Source organism: Mus caroli, unplaced genomic scaffold, assembly GCF_978045245.1.
Source record: "Mus caroli unplaced genomic scaffold, Mus_caroli_1 scaffold_2, whole genome shotgun sequence".
In the NCBI taxonomy this organism is placed as follows: Eukaryota; Metazoa; Chordata; class Mammalia; order Rodentia; family Muridae; genus Mus; species Mus caroli.
In genome coordinates, this window is record NW_028227257.1 from 27,169,700 (window position 1) to 27,190,997 (window position 21,298).

The 21,298-nt window shown below is 43.7% G+C and overlaps 2 protein-coding genes across 2 annotated transcripts; one reads left to right on the plus strand and one right to left on the minus strand.

The window, feature by feature from the left end:
- Positions 1-211: 211 nt before the first annotated feature.
- On the minus strand, positions 212-5,656 carry Defb115 (defensin beta 115). The gene is made up of 3 exons (XM_085828133.1): positions 5,563-5,656; positions 3,676-3,840; positions 212-297 (listed from the first exon to the last, which is right to left on the minus strand). Exons 1-3 carry the CDS (start codon positions 5,654-5,656, stop codon positions 212-214), a joined length of 345 nt encoding a protein of 114 aa, XP_085684259.1.
- Positions 5,657-12,993: 7,337 nt separating this feature from the next.
- On the plus strand, positions 12,994-16,818 carry Defb125 (defensin beta 125). The gene is made up of 2 exons (XM_021157104.2): positions 12,994-13,051; positions 16,319-16,818. The coding sequence occupies exons 1-2, from the start codon at positions 12,994-12,996 to the stop codon at positions 16,816-16,818; spliced, it is 558 nt and encodes a 185-aa protein (XP_021012763.1).
- Positions 16,819-21,298: the final 4,480 nt, after the last annotated feature.

Consider the following 21,298-nt stretch of genomic DNA (forward strand, 5'->3'; position numbering starts at 1 on the left):
ATGTTTTTGGAGATATTTTAGGTATGTTCGGAAGACAGAACTTTCATGTTGTCCAGAGCTTTTGTGTCACTGAGGAATAGCTCACCTGTCAATTCTACTCCTTGCTCTCTTAAGCTGTTTTGCATTGTTTTGCTCACTTGGTTGAACAAGTTGACTGGATTTTTGTGTCTCCAGATTCCTCAGCACTATTGCTTCCTAAAGCTTTCGTCATTCACTCACGGATATCCCTGTCCACCACAGCTGTCACCTCCACTTCTCCAGCTTCCAGCTCTGGCATTCTTTCTAGGAGTCTGGGGTCTGGAAGGACATGTTCGTTCACTGGAATGGGAGCTGCAGCAGATCTGCAGGGCTTCTAGATATTTTCTCCATTTTTTAGGGAAGTCTTACAGCTTGGGGAATCGGATTTGCTGACTGCAATAGCTGCTGAAGGGGTGCTGGTGGAAGGGTGGGTGCTGATAGAGCAAACCAATCAAAAAGGAGATGAAGCAAGAGTGAGTCAGCAAGTAGCTTCGACTTCCTGCAGCATTCTCGTTGACCAAGCAACTAAGTCTCTTCTCACTAAACTGTGTACATCTGGTAACATTTCCACCTATGCCCTGGAATTACCCAATGAAGTGTCAGGGTACATGCTTTGTTTCATGACTGCCTAGCAATTTTCTGCCAAATTGAAGCATCCTTGGAAGAAGCTCCTTGAGAACTTTCAAAGGAAGGCTTAAGACTCAGGTAGCAAACAACTCACAAGTCTCAAGAAGTCCCTGAAATGTATCAGATTCACAACACACACCTCTACCCCCACCCCACACGGGTTATATAAACAGTAAGGAGGCTGAAGACACACTCTGACTTGTCAATCTTTTTGTGAGTCAGGAAGAAGGAGGAATAGTATCCTGATGGGCAGACAGGTAAGAAAATCACCAAAAATATACAACATGACACACTTCCAGTTTCTTCTTCACCCAGGATAAATATTTGGCAGAGTTCCTTGACATCTCTTCACACGTGGGCCCCCTTCCAGCTGACTTGCCCAGACACATCCCAGGCAGGCCTTGGACCTGCCTGTCAATCAACTAACCCTCCTACTCTCCTTCGTCCAAGCTGACTGATGGAAAATAGGGTGAAGAGGACCCATCTCAGGCCACCAGAAACACCAGGATCCACAGCTCTCCAGGGAGACACAGAGCTCAGCTGATGAATCTGCTCTTCACTTGGGAAGTGTCTGTACTTATGCATGTGTGTGTGCGTGTGTGTATATACATTCATGTACATGTGTCCTTTTGCTTTTATTAAGACTTGTTAGCTTTCTATGACCATTATTCATTTTCTGCCTTTTTATTCTTCAGTCAGTGGAGAAAATGAACCTGGCCCGAGAGCCCTCTCTGGTAACACAGAGAGCTCCGGAGTTGCAGCTTTTGTGAACTTTTACCCATGTTGGTGATGCAGCTGCCTTTGCATGGCCTGTGTTCCTGTAAGTAGCCCCTCACCTTCTACCATCACCCACCTGATTTTCTGAGACCAGGGCTCTCCTTGAATCTGCAGCTTGTTGTTTCAGTGAGACTGGCTGACCAGCCATCCCTGGGAAGCCACCTACCCCCACCTTGCCAGTGTTGGGTGACAGACATGTACCACCACACTCAGACTTTACATAATGTTGGGGATCTGAAGTCAGGACTTCATGCTTAAACAGCAAGGACTTCATCCACTGCACCCTCTCCTCGGCCCTGATTAGCTCGCCTTTCTTTCCGTCTGTTTGGGAATGGGACAGTAAGGTGGTTTTGTGAGGAGTTGTATTCAGATTTAGACAGTAGCAAGGAGTGGCACAGTTAAACTCAAGACCTGAGTGACTGAAAGAGAGTGGAAGCAAGTGTTTCCTTCACGGTTTCTTTTCCACTTCCCGCTTCCAGGTCCCTGCCTCGAGTTCCTGCTTCCCCTAGTGGTGTGCTATAAACCTCAAATCAAATACTCTTTCGTTACAAGTTGCTTTTAGTCGTGGTGTTTCTTGTAGCAACAGGAGGCAAACAAGAAGAGTTGCTGTTGGTTAGGTGCCAACCACCTTCTAATTCTTTCTGGCGTCTAAGTCACTCAGTAGCCTGGAACTCAACAAGCAGGCTAGGCTGACTGGGGGCCTCCCACCTCTGCTCTCCAACCCTGGGATTGAAATCACCCGGCTTTTCCAAGTGAGTCCCAAGGTTCGAATTCGGCTCCTCAAGCTTGCACGGCAAGCACGGTACCAACGGAGCCATCGCCGCAACCCCACTTTTGAAAGCTTTAAAGTGATAACGAAAACTTTCAGAGTTGGAGTTCAGGACAACATTTAGGGTACAGGTGTCACAGTATGTTTGCATTCATGTCCATTAGAAAGTACCACAGACTGGGTGAGTTGAACAACAGAAGTTTAATTTCTCAGAATTCTGGGGACGAAGTCCAAAGGAAGATTGGTTCTCCGCAGGCCTCTCTCCTTGGCTTGCCAATGCCTCGAGGCTTCTCGGATCTCAACATGACTCTGTGTGTTATAATTGATGGCAAATGATTACTTCCAAGTCTCCTCTCATAAGAACACTAGTCATACAACACTAGGACCCCACCCTAACAGTCTCATTTAACTTCTGTTACCTTCTTAAAGAACCTCTCCCCAAACCTCACATTCTGGAGGACTGGGGTTTGGAATCACCTTTAGGAGCTTTTGTGCCATGGGCGGAAGGATGGGCGGAAGGATGGGCGGAAGGATGGGCGGAAGGATGGTTACCCAACCAGAAGAGTAGGGGGAGCTGTGACCGTTAATATGGATGAAATCCTGACAAGATCTAGAATCACTGAAGACACTGGACTTGAGGCATGCCAGTGAGGGAAAGTCAACGGAACTGCCAAGACCAACCCTGCCTGGGGGCTGGGAAGCGGGTCCCAGACTGCATTTCTAAACGGAGAGCTGAACATGCAGCCAGTCAGCCTTCTCTGCTTCCTGGCTGTGGATACAGCTGCCTCGGGCTCCTGATGCTGCAGGTGCCTGCTGTGGGCAGAAGGAATCCCTCCGACTGGAAGTTACATCCCTTATTATGTAGCGTTTGTTAGGGGCATTTCTTCACAGCATTGGGAGACGTAGCTAAGACAGCGGAGGGGGGTTGGGGTGGTGGTGGTGAGTAGGTGCCCTGGAAGCCAACTTGGGTTGAAGTCATTGGGTTGAAGGTTGTTGGAGGTTATGCATGCATAGGGTAGGCAGTGAGGACCAAGAAGTGTGTCCTGTACACTTTAGGATTGTGGCTGATCAGTAGGCTGATTTCCACCACCTCCCTCCCTGCTTTGCCTGAGAAAGCAGTATCTGTTCATGGTGATCTGAAGAATGAAGCTTTAAAGATATCTTGAATTACAGTGGTCCAGCCTGAAATTCCCATTTCAGGGACAAGTGGAGGCTGTGGTTGGTAAAGAAGCTAGCCACACCCTATGGATTCGTCCAGATTTCCTCTGTACCTTTCTCACTTCTACGTGAGTTTGAAGACTGTTAACCTAAGTGCATGATCCTTATGAAAAGTAGGACACTTGATGACTCATGTCAAGACCCCTTTGCAATGGACATTGATTAATGAACCCTCAGAAACTCTAGCATAGGGTACTGTATGTGTCCCCGACTTGTCATGATGACAACCAAAGCTCAGAAACCAGAAGTCTGAAACAGATACATACCATCCTTCTCCCGGTCTTTCGTCACTGGGATGTGGGAGAGTCTTGAGTTTGTTTCTCTGAGACAGCAAAAAGTTCTCTCTCCGCATCTCTCTTTCTTCTTCTCATTGGCCCTGCATATGCGCCTGCATTTCCCCAAGCCATAAAAGCAGGTTCTGAACCATCCCTCTATCACAGTGAACAGAGAGGAACTGTGTGAAGAAGACACACTTGCACATCCTGAGAATGTCCGCAGACCCGGGAGAAAGGTGGGTTCAGGGAGACATTGAGACCCCAATGTAAATTATAAATTCCCTCTTCTTGTCTCTCCCCAAATCCTCTCCTAGGAAGGAAATCTGAGTTCTCTCTCCCAAGACACTAAAACTGGAAAAAATCAATCTCAGGCTGACTTCCTTTCCCCATGTTAGGATTCTGCAGATGGTGTGCTGGCATTCTCTGAAATGTCCTAACTGCAACAGTCTCCTCTGCCCTGTCTTCTCCAGAGTTTAAGGCGGTTTACAATCCATGGTAACCAAGAGTAGACCTTTTCTTCCTCCCCTCCCCCTACTCTCTAGAACAATCAGAGATCCAATAACAAAGCCAGGAACTTGGGCTGGGGAGTCCCCTCAGCAGGGGACACACTCACTTTGTAAGCATGAGGATGGAGGTTTGGGCAGCTAGCACCCACATAAAAGTTGGGCACAGCACCACACATCTGTAGCCCATTACTGGGGGAGTACAAACAGGTAGGTCCCTGGAGCTCACTGGCCAACCAGCAGAGCCATTCTGTGTGTTCCAGGCATAGAATTAGCGCTGTCTCGAAAATAAGGTGGTTCCAGGCATGGTAGCACACATCTTTAATCCCAGAACTTGGAAGGCAGGTGGATCTCTGAATACAAAGGCAGCCTGGTCTACATAGTAAATTCCAGAACAGCCACAAACATTATCCTATAATAGTTATTAATAAAAGTAATAGCTATTATTGTGTGGAAAGTGAGCAGAAGCCATCTGATGTCGATCTCTGGCTGCCACACACAATCTTCTGCCCTAACAACAGGTCCATGTCTGCAGCCTAGGATGAACCTGTAGATCTCCAATTTCTGCCCAGGCATTTTCCAACACACATCCAAAAAGCAAGATGCCTCCTCTGCTTGCTTCAAGGGGGAGGTGAAGCAAATGCATTGGTTACCGTAAGGGATGGGACTAGTGGAGGGGACTGAAGTGGGAGCTTGGGAATCAGACTGGATATATTGGGAGCAGAGGCATTGTTGCCAGGGGACAAAAATTTGCTTGCTCTGCTTGCATTCTCCATTCCTCCCTCCCCCGCACCCCAGTGAGAAGCATCAGTGTGCCTACAGGACAGCACATCCCTGTCTCTGCCTCCCTCTCTTCTCTTCTCTTCTCTTCTCTTCTCTTCTCTTCTCTTCTCTTCTCTTCTCTTCTCTTCTCTTCTCTTCTCTTCTCTTCTCTTCTCCTTCCTCCTATTGCTGCCTACCTCCCCGTCTATTCTCTCCACCCTTATACCCTCTTCAGTTCTCTCTTCCTTTCCTCCCCTCCTCTCTTCCTTCCTCCTCTCCCCCTCTATTCCTTCTTGCTTTCCTCCCTCTCTTTCTCACTCCCTTCGTTCTCCCCCTCCTCGGCTTCTCTCTCCCTTTTCTTTTTCTTCCCTCCCTCCTTCCACTCTCTTTTCCTTCCATCCCAGTACTGGAGATCATACCCAGAGCCTCACACACGTTCCCCAAACAACTCTACCACCAAGCAACATCCCTGGTCTCAAAGACACAAGCATAGTAAGGTTTTCTCTCGGCTGTTCCTGCGGGCTATTCCTCCCGACACCATGGGCCCCATCCTGAAGATTCAGTGGGTAGTCTACCGCTCTCCCTCTCCCCATCTCACCACCATTTTGGTTACCTGGGGATGTCTGAACCAGGACCACAAGGATAGCTAAGGTCAGGAACCAGAGCTTATTGTGTCCCGAGAGGGTGCAGGAGCGAGTCTGCAGCATACTGAATGTGCTGGGGAAACTCCTACTGATTTTGGTTTTAATGACTAAGGTAGAGCCTAGTCATGGGCAATAAATCCGAGGAAGGCCAAGGGCCCTCTGCTGGTCAGTGCTAAGAGCAGCTCGTCCCAGGGTTTGGGTCAGCTCTAGAAGTCCTTTGGCAAGAGGACAGTAAGCCTGCTGCTTTGTGGACAGTGCAGATCTAGCCCCCAAGGAGTCTTCCTGTCCCTCCTTCCAGCCTGGTTCTGCTCCATGCTCACCACGGTCAGGATGCAGTTTTTCTAGCTCATTTTCTCACACACTGATGGCCTCAAGGACGACTGTGAGCCTGAGAGCCCTGCAGGTGCAAACAGGCTGCTGTGCCTGTGTGCCCAGAGCATGTAGCACAGGCCCCGCAAACACTGGATAAGCTTGGGCAGCATTCTAACGCCAGCACTGACTGGACTCACAGGGTTAGCAATGATAAAGGAGAGAAAACAGAAGGGGAAAATAATGTTGAGGTACAGGGGGTGGGTGGAAAGGGGAGTTGGAGTGGATAGGATCAAGATACACCGTTGACATGTATGTGAACTTGTCAAACAATAAATAAGAGTACTCCTTTTGAAAACATTGGCTGAACAGGCAGGTTGGCTCAGCAGATGGAGCACAGCTGGCAGAGTTGGCTTGGCAGGAACCAAACCTTCCACTCCATTCCATCACTGGGGAGGTTGGTGAAAGCAGGAGGATCAGAAGTTCAAGGTCATCTTCAATTGTGAAGTGAGTTCAGGGGAGGTTTGGCCTACTATGTAAGAGCCTGTCTGTATGCAAATAACTAGAACATAAGAGGAGGAAGATGAGGATTAAACAGTGTATGACCTTCGAGCCTACCCCTCAGACCACGGAGGAGCTGACGTTCCTTAGCTAGGAAAATGTGGGCCCAGAGTGTGGAAGAGAATTCTGCAGGGTCAAAGGGCAAGAAGGAAAGAAACAAGCAAGGTGATTGCATGCGTGAGTGCGTGTGAGCAGATATGGGGTGGGTATTTTTGTGTTGTCCTGGTGTTAGTGTGTGGTGTATAGGTGTCTGATGTGTGTGTAGTCATGGTATGTGTGTGGTGTATGTGTATATTGCTATATGTATTATATGTGTATATGTGCTATATTGTGATATGTGTGGTCATGGTAAGAATGTGGTGTGTGATCATGGTATGTGGGGGCAGGTGTGAGGGAGTATTTGCATGTAATCATGGTGTTAGTGTGTCTGGTGTATGTGTGTAACCATGTTGTATGTATGTGGCATATGTGTGGTGTGTGTGTCATCATGGTGCTGTGTATATGTGGTCATGGTGTATGCGTGTATAATTAATCATGGTCTGTATGCATGTGTGCTTGTGTGTGTTTGAGTGTGCACTTTGGGAGGATGTGTTTGTGTGTAGTCATAGTGTATATGTCGAGTGTATGTGACCTGTGTGTGTTAGTGTGCGTGTGTGTGTGTGTGTGTGGTCATGCTGTATGTATGTGGTGTATGTGTGAATGTGGTGTAAGTATGGTATGTGTGTCATCATGGTGTTGTGTATGTGTGTGGTTATGCTGTTGGGGTGTGTGTGCATGTGTGTGTGTGTGTGGCATGTATGAACACTTTAGGCAGAGGAGTTGAGAAAGGAATCTATGAGGAAGTGACAGGACATTAAATGTGACCTGAATGTCCTGAGAACTTAACTTGATCCTTCTGAGAATCCAGAGTCTTCCAGGCAGAAAGAACATCGAAGGCTGAGCCCCACGGCAGGAGAGTTTAAGAAGTGCAAGGAGGAGAGTGTCCTACAATAGAGTAAGTGAGGAGAAATAAATTTGGCTGAAATCCCAGAAATGGCAGAGCCACCACTTGCATCAGACCACACACAGCCATATGGGGTTTGTTCTGACTGGGATATGGGGCTGGGGTTACTCTTAAGTGATATTTCAAACCTGACTTCATTCTCTCCATCTGAAACTTCTCTGGGCTGAATGGCATGCACCTGGTGTGTGCTGGTGTCACTGGCAGTGTGACTTGCAGCAGGCACAGCAGGGCATGCCTAGTCCTTTCACCAGAGGCTAGACCTGGTACTGTTTTAGATAATGTTGATCAGGCCAATAAAATAGTGTGTTGTCTCTGGGAAAAGAAGTGAAACATCAGGCCATCAATGACATGGCACGGAAGTTTGTAAGGTGAAATACAATCAGCCAGAACGTAGGGCTGGGGTGATAATGACCATCCTATGGAATTGAAAACTGAAGCTCAGAGAGGGCAACCAACTTTCCTGGGGACACACAGTCACTATGATCCTTTCCAGTCAGTCCTCACCATGTCTAGAAACCAACTGGGTTTTCATCTCCACCAGTCAGTGGTTTTGAGGATGCTGGATGCGTGGAATCCTGGCGGGCAGCCTCCTGAGGTTGCTATTCCAATTCGTGGTTTCTTCCTTTTATGGCTGAGTGACACAGTACAAAACACTTACGTAGTATTTTCCAGGATGTAAGTATTGTCTCCCACCCCTTGATTTTTTAGGCAGCATGTCACTGTAGTAGCTTGGGGGGCCCACAACTAACCATGTAACCTCACTTCCCCTCGGTCTTTCTCCCCAATGCAGTGTTTATGGATGTGTGCTCCCACACCCAGCTGTCGTTTCTCACTGTTTAATCCTACAATGCCAGGTTGCTTCCTGGTCTTAAGCTGTACTTCTTTAAAGGCCAATGCTGTTACATAGCTTCCAAGTATTTCTAGCCATCCATAGCTTCCTCTGCTAAATGTCTGTAATTGTTTTATGCCCGTTTTCTACAGGGGCTCTTTTTAGTTGCTTAATTTCCAAGCCCTTTTCTCTTGGACATAAGTTCTTTAGTGTATACATAGTTTGAAGACATTTCTCTCCGCCGTTAGTTTTCCTTTAAGTTCACTCAAAGGTGTATGCTCCATCTTTAATCTCAGTTCTGCGGAGGCAGAGGTGGGCTGACCTACGTGAGTTTGAGATCAGCCTGGTCTACATAGTAGGTTCCAGATCAACCAGGGTTACAGAGTGAAAAAAATCTTTTAAAAAACTCCCTTCGCTGGGCGGTGATGGCGCACACCTTTAATCACAGCACTTGGGAGGCAGAGGCAGGTGGATTTCTGAGTTCGAGGCCAGCCTTGTCTACAAAGTAAGTTCCAGGTCAGCCAGGGCTACACAGAGAAACCTTGTCTCAAAAACAAACAAACAAACAAACAAAAAACCAAACAAAACAAAACAACTCCCTTTATGGCATAACTCCTAATTTTTTATTATTGACTTGTGGTTTTGTCTAGCTGTGATAAGAAAATATAGAGAATATCATTTTAATACACTTAACAGTGTCTGTTTTGTAACTTAATGTATGGCATGGTCTAGAGGAAGTTCCACGGGAGTTAAAAGGATCTACTCTGTATGTACTGGGTAGTTCTGTGCTTTTTCATTCGTCCGTCTGTATGTCTGGTCCCCAGCGCCCCTCACTCCTCATGCCTCTGCGTTGGTCTGTTAGTTAATGTGTCCACTGGTGAGAGTGGAGTATGGGAGTCGCTCGCTGCTTTTTGATTGTAGCTTATCTTTCTTTCCTTTGGGTCTGTTTTATAGAGCTGATTGCTCTGCCTTAGGCACACAGAGACTTGTAATAATCAAATCTTTGTGACCAAAGTTCCTGACAAAAACAAGTTAAAGGAGAGAAGACTGATTTTAACTCATGGTTCTAGAACATTTCAGTCCATAACAGGAGAGGAAGCAGAGCTCTAAGTGTGAGCCTGGAATTAGAGGCCAAGCTAACCAGACGCTTCCCTCTAGTCGTGAACTGCGCCCTCTGGAACCTTCTAAGGTCCCACAAACTCTCAGCTTAGGACTTTCAGCTAGAGACTAAGCATTCCAACGTAGAGCTATGGAGATTCCAGCTGTAGTGACTTATCTTTCTTTATCTTTAATTTTTTTCTTTTGTGTGATTGGAACTTTTTTTAAAAACCTGTCCTCACATATGGATAATTTTTCTTCTCTTTGAGCTGATCAGTTGGCGATGCCTGCAGCCGTGTTCTCTGGTCTCCTTATCAGGCCTTCATTGCCAAGGCTCCTGTTTGACTCTTTTACAGAAGTCACCGACTCTGTGGCGTCCCTTGTCCATGTGTCTTCTTCGTTTGGTTAAATGTTATACGTCTCTCTTGAGTCCCTTTGAACTCTTCTGTCACCATGGAGGGCTGTAGCTCTCAATCTTTGGGTCAAGACCTTTTTGGGGTTGAATGACTCTTTCATAGGGGTCACTTAAGACCATTAGGAAACATAGATACTTACTTTATTTATTTATTTATTTATTTATTTATTTATTTATTTATTTTTACTGAAGAAAAATAAAGTTTAACTTTATTAACAGATACACTCTAAAATACTCAGATTTGTTTAGATTTCTATTTCTCTGAGAATGCATGATATAACCATCTCAAAAACAGTAAACACTTATATAATATAAGATGTACATTTGATGTCAAGATGCAATAATGAATATTTATGAAATATGGACTGATATAAAAAAGAATCATAAATCATCAATTATGATGAGAAAAAATATGCTTTAAAATTTTAAATGTGCATTGCTCGTGACAACTTACATAAAATGTTCAGGAATTTTAATATGCTTTTAAATTTATAAAATTAATATAAATTATTATAATTGATAAATTTATATAATTATATATTTATAATTATATAATATATAATTATTATACAATATATTATATAATTTATAACTATAAATTATATATAAATATATACTTAATAAATTACTATAAAATTTATAAAATTAAAATGTGTATTGCTCATGACAACTTACATAAAATGTTCAGGAATTTTAATGCTCACAAATACTGGTTTTCCTACTTTATGGTTTTGAATATGTTTCCCTAAAATAACTTCCCAAAGCATTTGGTTCTCTGTGTCATACAGAACGTTCAATGCTCTGATGTTGCAGTTTTATGTTTTTTAACACTAAAACTCTGACATTCAGTCCATCCATTAAGTCTGCATTTCATATTCTACCTGTTTGCTCTACAGAGGATGTAGCATTTTACGTAGGCATCAGATTGTCAAATAGATGTGTTATAATACAGTCATGGAAGACACAGCTGCACACATATGGACACAGCTCGTGTCCATATTTGAGAAAGATGGACACTGTAAAATTTTAAAGCATTATGATTTCTAACAGTAGCAAAATTACAGTTATGAAGTAGCAGCAACACGAGGAAACTGTATTAAAACGATTGTTTTAAAGGGTTGCTGCATTAGGAAAGTTGAGAACCACTGACTTAAGGCTTTTATAGTAGAATGAAGTGCACTGTAACCTCTGGACTGTTTATTTCCTTTGTAACCGCTGTGGAGAGTGATATTCTAGAAACTTCATGTTACCTTTCCCATTTTGGACCCTACATTTAGATATTCATATCTGATGGATTTGCTATCTCTAGTACTTTTCTTCTGATTTATTTATTTTTATGGGTACAGTGTTTTGCTTTCATGCATGTCTGTGTACCATCTGTATTCAGTGCCTGCAGAGGCCAGAAGATAGCATCAGGTCCCTGAGTCTGGAGTTACAGATGGTTTTCAACCATTTTGTGGGCTCTGGGAATCGAACCTGGGTCCTCTAGAAGAGCAAGCAGCCAGTGCTCTTAACTGTTGAGCTATCTCTCCAGTCCCTGCAGTGAACTTCTTAGTAAGTTGCATTCTCCTGGGGTAGCACCTTGTGGTTTTATTTTACATTCAGTCCAATGTTAATGAGCTGAACGCCCCTTTATATTTATCAGACATTCATATGTCTTCTTCGGAAAACTGCCTATTCAGATCTGAGGCGTATCTGCTCAAAGGAAACCATTTAGGCTTGACTCTTTCTTCAAGAGAAGATTGAAAACTGTTAATTTAGTTTTTTGAGTCAGGTACAGGATTGTTTGGGTAAACTTTCACTGTCAGGTTGTTTGCATGTCTTTCAAGGTCTTGGTTCATCTCATCTATCAATAAACATTGTGGGTATAATATTACATTCAGTTACTGTCCTCTTATTGCCAATGGGGTTGGTAGTTACGACCTCCCTTCCAGTCCATATTGTGATCATCTGCACTGTGGGCACAGCTACAGTTTCGTGTACTGCATGAACTTGCCTCCATCGGCTCATCGCTATGAATCCCCCATTGTCAGTGCTGTGATATTTAATTCTTGGGATTTCATTTCTTTTACTTATCCTAGACATATTTTTCTCTTTTCTTCTTCTTCTTCTTCTTCTTCTTCTTCTTCTTCTTCTTCTTCTTCTTCTTCTTCTTCTTCTTCTTCTTCTTCTTCTTCTCCTCCTCTTCCTCCTCCTCCTCCTCCTTCGTCTTCGTCTTCTCCTCCTCCTCTTCTTCCTCCTTCTCCTCTTCCTCCTCCTCCCTCTCCCCTTCCTCCTCCTCCTCCTCCTCCTTCTTAATTTCCTAAGATAAAATTTTGGATCTTGGTTTGTAAATAAAACAAACAAGCAAGCAAAAAGAGCCAGACAGGGTGGTGCAAGCCTTTTGTTCCACAGGCAGACAGATCTCTGTGAGTTCAAGGCCAGCCTGGACTACATAGTGAGTTCCAAGACAGCCAGGGATATGTAGAGGGACCCTGGCTCAAGAAAGCAAAAATAAAATAAAATAAATCAAAAAATATAAAATAATGAAAAAATATTTCACCTTTCCCAATATACTGTTTCTTACTTAGTTCTTTGAACAAGTAGAGTTAATGGGAACGTGGAATGGGAAAAAGACAATCATAGTAAATCTGCTTTTCTATTTTGACTTTCGACTCCTGATCCCTTCTATTTAATTATGCATTGAGTCGGGGCATAAAAGGTTTGTGCGTTTGCTTGTTTGTTTGTTTGTTTGTTTGCTTTTTTGCATCTCCCTTCTTTCACAGGGAATCATACTGGGGCTGACAGCCAGAGAAAGGACAAACACTTTGCTACATACTATGATCCACTGGTCTGCCATAGAGGCAACCTCCCATACCATTGACTCTTGTTAGATGTGTACAGGGCACTGCACATGGACAGAGAAGAAAGTGACCCCACTGGGTTTCGGGGAAACTTCCTCGTGGGAGCTCTTCCCATCAACCCATCCAGGGTTACACGGTGTTTCCTAAAGCTTTCTTCTCCTTTAATGATCTCTTGTGATGGGCATGACTGAGTCATGCAAATGGTTGGCCTGACAGGCCAGAGGGCACAGCAGGCTCACTTCTCCCATTCATCATGACACCAATAAAGCTAAAGACCTGGATCACCTGCTGGATAAAGCATTCTGACTTCCTCCGGACATAGATCATTCTCTCTCTGAAGCCATGATTTTCCCAACACTGGCCTTCATTGTCTATTCGTTGCTAACTCAGGGGAACAAAGGTAATGGGACCTTCTAAAATGGGAATGGTGGAGTTTGGGTGAGTTGTTGAACAGAGCCTACCCCCTCACCCCCACCATGCCATCCTTGGTGGTGGTGAGAAGCATCATTTCAACTTGGATCAGTTGGAAGGAGAACGGGATCTTCGTCTGGCAGCCCCTGCCCCTGCTCTCTGATATTCTTCTGTCACAAGCATCCAAATATCTGGGGAGTCCGCTGAGATGAGTCTCCAGAAGGCAAGACTCTCCCCCACACTCTGAGCTGCGCTGGAGATCTTTCTGGACAACCACTCGGTGTCAGTTTGACCTCCCTACTCTTCTCCCGTAGCTACTTTATGGCTGTGTCCTACTGACTACTGACCTAAGTCTTCTCTTCACCCTAAGCTCTACTTAGTCCTGAGAGGGAGCCTCCCCTGGTCTTAGATGCAGTAAAGAGGTCCAGGCTGCAAGTTCTGCAGAGCTGTCTTGTGCAAGAGACACTAAGTTTGTGGTCAATATAAGGATAAAGATGTGGTGGGAAGACACGTGGCTGATGACGAGCCTCTGGTTTCAGGTCAATGCGAAGCACTTGTCCCCCTGTTTAAAACACTGGTACTTTTGGTTTTCTGTTTTTATTGAGGAATGGTTGTCATTGGTTTGTGTATAAAAAAAAAATCAACACAACTAGTCTAAGGAAGAGGAATTCCAACCTAAAAGCCCTGGTTCAGTCTTCCCCCTCAGGGCCAAATAGGCGCTGCTAGTTTCCATGATGTACTAGTATATATGAATCTATTTACATGCTTGTTCCTTATAGACAAAGTCTATGAATTAAGCTGTAAATGAACCGTGTGGATCATTCTGCAAATGTAGGAGCATGCCTTAGGGACTTCGTTTTTAAGATAAGACCTCACACGTTAACTAGGCTGGCTTCAAACTTGCAGTCTTCCTTTGTCTGCCTCCCACATCTTGAGATGGCAGGCATGAGCCACCATGCCCATTATATTTAATGGTATTCATTATATTTAATTGGCAGGTAGACGTTGAGGCTTCACTGAGGCTGGAAAATGACTCTTTGTCACCAACAATTCTTCAAGGAGAACGAATAAACAAATGTATGCTTTTGAGAGAGAGAGAGAGAGAGAGAGAGAGAGAGAGAGAGAGAGAGAGCTATCAGAGGCTGCTTTCTTCATCACCAATTCTATGTTATCTTCCCAGTCCCTCACTCACCTCATGCTTCCATTTTAATCTTCCAAGACTACAATCTGCTAAGTGAAATGATGTCTCCTAGGGTTTGAGTTCAGGTGCTGTGGTTATGAGTCTTAATATATGTCGTCCCACTAGAGTTTTGAAACACCTGCCTATTGTTTTTTTTAAAGATTTGTTTGTTTGTTTGTTTAACTAATATCTGTCACTGTCTTTAGACACACCAGAAGAGGGAATCAGATCCCATTACAGATGGTTGTGAGCTACCATGTGGTTGCTGGGAATGGAACTCAGGACCTCTGGAAGAGCAATCAGTGCTCTTAACTGCTGAACCATCTCTCTAGCCCCTGCCTATTGATTTTTTAAGAGCCTTCATGTACTAAGAAAAGACTCACTAAATTTGAAGGTGTGGCAGTTTGCTTATAAATATTTTTTCCATTTCCATAAATGAATTGGCTTGGATTTATAAAATGTCTCTAAATAGATACATAGCCAAGAATGACCTTGAATTTCTGATTGTCCTTTCCCACATCCAGAATGCTAGAATTTCAGATGTTCGTCACGGGCTCAGTTGTACATGATAGTGAGGATTGGTTGATTTGGTAAGCATTTGACGAACTGGATTACAGCCCTAGCCTCTATCTGGTCTCTGAATACTGAAACTTAGCAGACCCTGATCATCTCTCTTTTTCTCTCCTATTATTCCATAGCTTTAACTTTAACTATTGTCTACAAGCATTGATTCTGACATTCACATCTCACTTGTGACCTTTCTTCTGAGCTGTCACTACCTTCTTGATACCCTGGGTTTATCATGTTATGTGCCCCGAAGCAAATTCTTGGCCCCTGTTATTTTTTTCATCTCAATTCCATCTATCTTCACAGTTCAGAAATCCAACAGTTCTCTTGGATTTCTCCATGTGTTGTTTCCTTTACCTTGTAGCCAAACCACCTGTCTGCAGCAACATTTCAGTTACAGCCCTAATAGGTTGCCCGGGAAGAGCTTTAGTTTGTAACAATGTAACAATACACTATTACTGGTTGACCAATAGTGTGAAATCCCACTATTTCCCACCCCTCAACAAGGCTCCTGGGACTGACTAATCTGGAACACAGTTAAGCCATTAAATTCTCATCATGTTCTGAATAAACTAAAAACACTGAATTTGTAAAGGTACTTGGGGGTTTGACCCAACTATCTCACATCCTTTTCTACCTTGTGTCCTCTGGGCTTTGCACATCATACTTGAGACCCTGATACCAACCGTGCCTGAAGCCTCTTACATACACTCAGCAACTTCTACATAGACCAAGAGGCACTGCTTCTTTTCTGAAACAGTTCTGGCCCCCTGTAGATCTTTCCTTCTCTCTTCCATACTTCTTAAGAGTCTAGGTGGTGCACACCTTTGATCCTAGCACTCAAAGAGGCAGAGGCAGGCAAATCTCTGAATTCGAGGCCAACCTGGTCAACAGAGCGAGTTCTAGGATGGTTAGGGCTACACAGGGTGAACCCTGTCTCAAAAAAACAAAACAACAAATAAAAAGAGGCTAGGTTTACATAACAGCACCAAATGTGATCTCTCTCTCTCTCTCTCTCTCTCTCTCTCTCTCTCTCTCTCTCTCTCTCTCTCTCTCTCTCTCTCTCTCTCTCTCTCTCTGGCATGTGCTTCCACTGCACTGTTTTGAGGGCACATAACATATCACAGTTTTGGGCTGGCGAGATGGCTCAGTGGGTAAGAGTACTAACTGTTCTTCCAAATGTGCTGAGTTCAAATCCCAGCAACCACATAGTGGCTCACAACCCATAATGAGATCTGATGCCCTCTTCTGGTGTGTCTGAAGACAGCAACAGTGTACTTATTTATAATAATAAATAAATCTGAGAGAGAGAGAGTTCAAATTCCTGGGTTGGACCCTCACCACTGAAAATTAAAAACATCTCACAATTTTAATGGTTTATATTTTCTTGTCTCAGCGTCTTAGGATTTGCATTGGTGTTAGCCTAGAGGGCAGAGGTTCAGTTTTGATTGAATAGTAGCTATGTCTATGCTAGAATTAAATTTTTTATTTACTTTTTATTCTCTGCAGCTGCCTGGAGGAGACCCATACCAAAATGCTGGAAGAATAGTTTAGGGCACTGCAGAGTCCGATGTCAAGAAGAGGAACGATACATATATCTGTGTAAGAACAAAGTATCATGCTGCATTCACCGAACTCTATCAGAAGACAAACTACCCTCAGAACCTCCCATATACACTGTAACAAGAGTCATCCCTAGTTTCACTGCACCAGTGATCCGATTTATTGATAACAAAAACTGGGATGCAAATGAGTCTAAAACACCCACAGGAACTACCTTCAATCCTGCAGGCATTGGCCAGACACCCACAGGAACTAATGTAAAATTGGATGCAAATGAGTCTAAAACACCCACAGTAACTACCGTCAATCCTGCAGGCATTGGCAAGACGCCCACAGGAACTACCGTCAATCCTGCTGGTATTGGCAAGACACCCCCAACCACCGCACCTATTTATTCCTGGGCCACTAACACTAAACCATTCACTATGATGTCTAATACTACTTAAATAATTTGTCTCCTTTTGTGTCTGGGATAGGAACACCTCCCAGAGTAATAAGAAGAAGCTAATGTAACCAATCTTGGCTTTTTTCAGAAATTGTATAATCATGGGTATGGATTTATGTGCTAAAGTCAGAACACAAGCCAAATGATTTTTAGACATGAGAATTCTCTTTATCAGGCTTACATTCCTTACCTAGATCCTTTTGACTTATTAAAATATACGGCTAGTTTCAGATCAACAATGGCATTGGTGTTTTGTTTTTCCTTTCCGTACATGATAATTTCACGTACATATAATGTATAATATGGAGTTTCAATCATGGTATAGCAGAGTTCCTTCTACTTGTATTTTCTTCTGTTTGGAATTATTTGAGCTCTTCTCTTATTTATTAGTAAAATACAGACTAGGTTGTCATACTTATAATCAACACGCTGGCCTGTGGAATGCTGGGGTTTACTGCTTCTGTGTTACTGTGTTTGGGTAACCATTAGCCAGCCTCCCTCATTCTCTGCAATGCCTCCCATCCAGCAGCATCCTTTCACATTAGACTGACTTCTTAGCATCTACAGAGGGCCAAGAACACGCGGCATTTGATTTTCTGTATCTGACTTCTTTCCCTTAACATGTTAAGTGAAACACCCATTTTCTACAAATGACAAGAGTTTGTAAATATAAATGAGAGCCGGGCATGGTGGCACACGCCTTTAATCCCAGCACTCAGGAGGCAGAGGCAGGTGGATTTCTGAGTTTGAGGCCAGCCTGGACTACAGAGTGAGTTCCAGGACAGCCAGGGCTATACGAGAAACCCTGTCTCGAAAAACCAAAAAAAAAAAAAAAAAAAAGAGTTACTTTGAATGCCTTATTGTTGATATACAGCACACTCTCCTTTATGTGTTGATGGATATCTTGTTAACCCTCTGCTGTGAATAATGCAGCAGTAAGCACGAGCATGCAGGGATCTCCTTGCGTGTTCTGTTGGGTATATCCCCCAAACTGGGTTGCTAAACCTGGAGTCAATTTTTACATTTCTGAGGAACTTTATTCTGTTCTGCATGACAGCTGTACAACTTTACACCCCAAAAACGGTGTAAAAGGACTTGGTTACCCCCAAATTCTCGCTAGCAGCTTTTTAAATTTTTTATTTAATTTTTCTCTGTATAATGTGCGTATATGGGTGTGGATATACTCGTACCACAGCGTGCTCGTGGAAGGTCAGAGGACAACCTCAGGGGTTGATTCTTGCCTTCTACCTTGTCTCAGACAAAACCTCTTGTGTTTTGCCATCGGGTACCTCAGATCATCTGGCTGTGAGCAACAAGGGATGTGCCTGTCTCCCTCTGTCTCACTCTAACAGCCCTGGAATTACATGAACATACACCATATCTGCATTTATGTGACTTCTGGAAATGCAAACTCAGTTCCTTTGTGTGCCAAGTGCTTTACCCACTGAGCCAACTCTCCAGACCTTCTTATTTTGTTTTTTGGGTTTTTTAAAAAAAATAATATCCATTTTAACTAGGGTAGTTTTACAAGGATAGCTCTCACTATCTCATCAAAGACTGGGTATTGGCCTTGCTTTCAAGTCACCTACACCCCATCTGAACATAAATGTCATATTTAGTGGCTTTCCAGGATTTCCATGGATTTTTTAAAAGGTATACATACATGCCATATTTTATGGAATACCCTCAGTCATTAGAGGATGGCATCAAACCTCCTGGAACCAGCATTAGAGGAGGTATGAGCTGCCCACATAGGTGCTGAAAACTGAACTCAAGCCCTCTGCAAAAGCACCAGGGGCCTCTTAACCCCTAAGCCTCTGCTCCAGTCCCCCATTTTTTTCTTCTTCTTTTTTTAATTTCCAACATACATTTGTATGCTGGAATTATTTACTTAGTTACTTATTTGTTTGTTTGCTTGTTTTTCTTCTCTCTCTGGCCCTGCTCCTTCCCAGAGCAGAAGGCTTAAGATTTTATATATATATGAGTACAATGTCACTCTTTTCAGACACACCAGAAGAGGGCATCAGATCTCATTACAGATGGTTGTAAGCTACCATGTGGTTGCTGGGAATTGAACTCAGGACCTCTGGAAGAACAGTCAGTGCTCTTAACCACTGAGCCATCTCACCAGTGCACCCTCCCCCCCAATTCTTTTTGATCTTTAGATTTAGTAGGCTTCTTCCACACTCAAAGATACAGTTATTAGGGTATTTATGAATAAAGTCTTATATTTGGGTTTTTTTTTTATAGGAAACGTATCCTAACAATACTTACAGGTAAAATCTTTGGCCCAAACTTTGTTATTCCTCTATGTCTACAAGCATCGATTTCCTTCACATTTAACTGAGGGTGTGGCACTGTGCACCATATGCAGCTTCATAAATAAGACAGAAACAGTACAGGTTAGCTCTTCTCCTGACCACTGGGTTCTCTTCCTTGTTTTTCCACTCACCACGTTGTCCATAGAGAAACCCTTGACCCAAGGAATGAAAATTTCTCAGTAAGAACTAAAATCATACAGAGATTAGCAGTAAAGTTAGAGGTGGGGCATATGTGGGTCTTTTGAGAACAACCCCGAAGTTTCCTCAAGCCATTCAAAAGAAGAGCTTCTGTCCATGACATGGTTTTCCTTGAATATGAGATCTTTACATTCAAAAGTTTCAAACAACCTTAACAGTGAAGATGCTGACCCATCCAGAGCAGCTAGCTTTCTGTGTGTGTGCGTACCGAGTGCTCAGGTACAGTGGGGACAAACACCAGCCCCTGATAGATATTTTAAAAACAATTTATTAATGTTTAACTGACAAATTCTAATTCTAATTTACAGAGTACATTTATGTTTACTCTTCAAAATTGCTTTATCGACGTCTGATTATAAAGATAAAGGGAGGTTAATGGCTTTAGGCACTCTCTTAAGAAGATAAAGACAAAGATGACAAGTGGACTGTTAAGATAAAATTCTTAGGTGCATTCAGATATTGAGACCAAGAGAGGGACTGTCATCTGTCTAGTGGAGGTTTTCATGTACAGATGTCCTTCCCTAGGTTGGAGGCAAAATCAGCCAATACCTTTGCGGACTGCTTTCCTGTTTGCTTCCGACAAATGATCTCTCGTGAGCAGCCACCATCTTCATTCCCAGCCCACACATCCTAGAAGCTGGGGAGCAAGACACATTGAGCACTTAAAGTTCCTGCCTCCTTGGCAAACCTTCCAGGCAATCGACACATTACAGCCTGAGAAGTTTCTATGTTAGGAGTGATGGATGGTGGTTTGAATAAGAGCGACCCTCAAAGGCTCGGATATTTGAATGCTTAGTCAGGAGATGTGGCCTTGTTGGAGGAAGTGTGTCACTGGGGATAGGCTTTGAGGTTTCAAAGAAAGCTCAGGCGCTCTCTCTCTCTCTCTCTCTCTCTCTCTCTCTCTCTCTCTCTCTCTCTCTCTGCCTTCATATCAGGATGTAGTTCTCAGCTACAGCTACAATGCCATGCTCCCCACAACCTCCAATGAGGATATTGGAGTAAGCCTCTGAAACTGTAAGCAAGCACCCAATTAAATGTGTTCTTTTATAAGAGTTGCCTTGGCCAGGCACTGGTGGCGCACGCCTTTAATCCCAGCACTTGGGAGGCAGAGGCAGGTGGATTTCTGAGTTTGAGGCCAGCCTGGTCTACAGAGTGAGTTCCAGGACAGCCAGGGCTACACCGAGAAACCCTGTCTTGAAAAACAAAAAACAAACAAACAAACAAACAGAGTTGCCTTGGTCATGGCATCTCTTCACAGCAATAGAACTGTGACTAAGACAGGGGTCTTCATCATGGACCCCACAGGGAAGAAGGAGAAAGGCTGAGATGATACCTGTACAAATTTAGTTTCTGTTCATCCTCCCAGCCCCATGCCCCCAGAAATAAGTAAGACTCAGACACAAAATATATTTACAAATCCTTGGCCATATAGCTAGGCTCTTCTCTGATTAGGTCATAATTTAAATTAACCCATTCATTTTAATCTACATTCTTCCACGTGGCTGGTTACCTGTGTTCAGGTACCATGCATCCAACTGGTCACATCTTCCCAGGAGAATCTCCCTGGCTTGGCTCTCTCTCAGAATCCTTTCTGCCTCCCGGATGTCCCACCTTCTAGTCTCCCCTTCCCTGTAGGCCATAGGTTTTTTTAATTGACAGGTGATGTGTCCATACAATACACAAGATAGTGTCTCTACACATACTATTGTCCTTAGGTTGTTAATTTGTCTGCTGGCAAAGACTTTGAACATTGGTGGGAAGAGCTCCAGAGGCAGGTCCTCCTGAGCTGCCTTGCCAGCTCGAGGAGTGTAGATGAGACCGGTACACTCACCCTGATGGGTCTTCAAGGTGACGAATTCTGGAGAAGCAGAGACAGATTCTAATGACAGGGCTCCTAATCCCAACATGGCCAGGCTTGCATTCTCTGGTTCTAATTTGTTTTACTTCTCACTTTCTCCATTT

Excerpts from the sequence above, each read along its gene's own strand:
- Defb125 (XM_021157104.2), top strand. The coding sequence starts at position 12,994 with ATGATTTTCCCAACACTGGCCTTCATTGTCTATTCGTTGCTAACTCAG. Across the intron at positions 13,052-16,318 it reads GCTAACTCAGGGGAACAAAG|CTGCCTGGAGGAGACCCATA; the intron begins GTAATGGGACCT and ends TATTCTCTGCAG.
- Defb115 (XM_085828133.1), bottom strand. The coding sequence starts at position 5,656 with ATGCTGCAGACTCGCTCCTGCACCCTCTCGGGACACAATAAGCTCTGG. Across the intron at positions 3,841-5,562 it reads CCTGGTTCAGACATCCCCAG|AGGGATGGTTCAGAACCTGC; the intron begins GTAACCAAAATG and ends TCACTGTGATAG. Across the intron at positions 298-3,675 it reads GAAAGACCGGGAGAAGGATG|ACCCCAGACTCCTAGAAAGA; the intron begins GTATGTATCTGT and ends ATGTCCTTCCAG.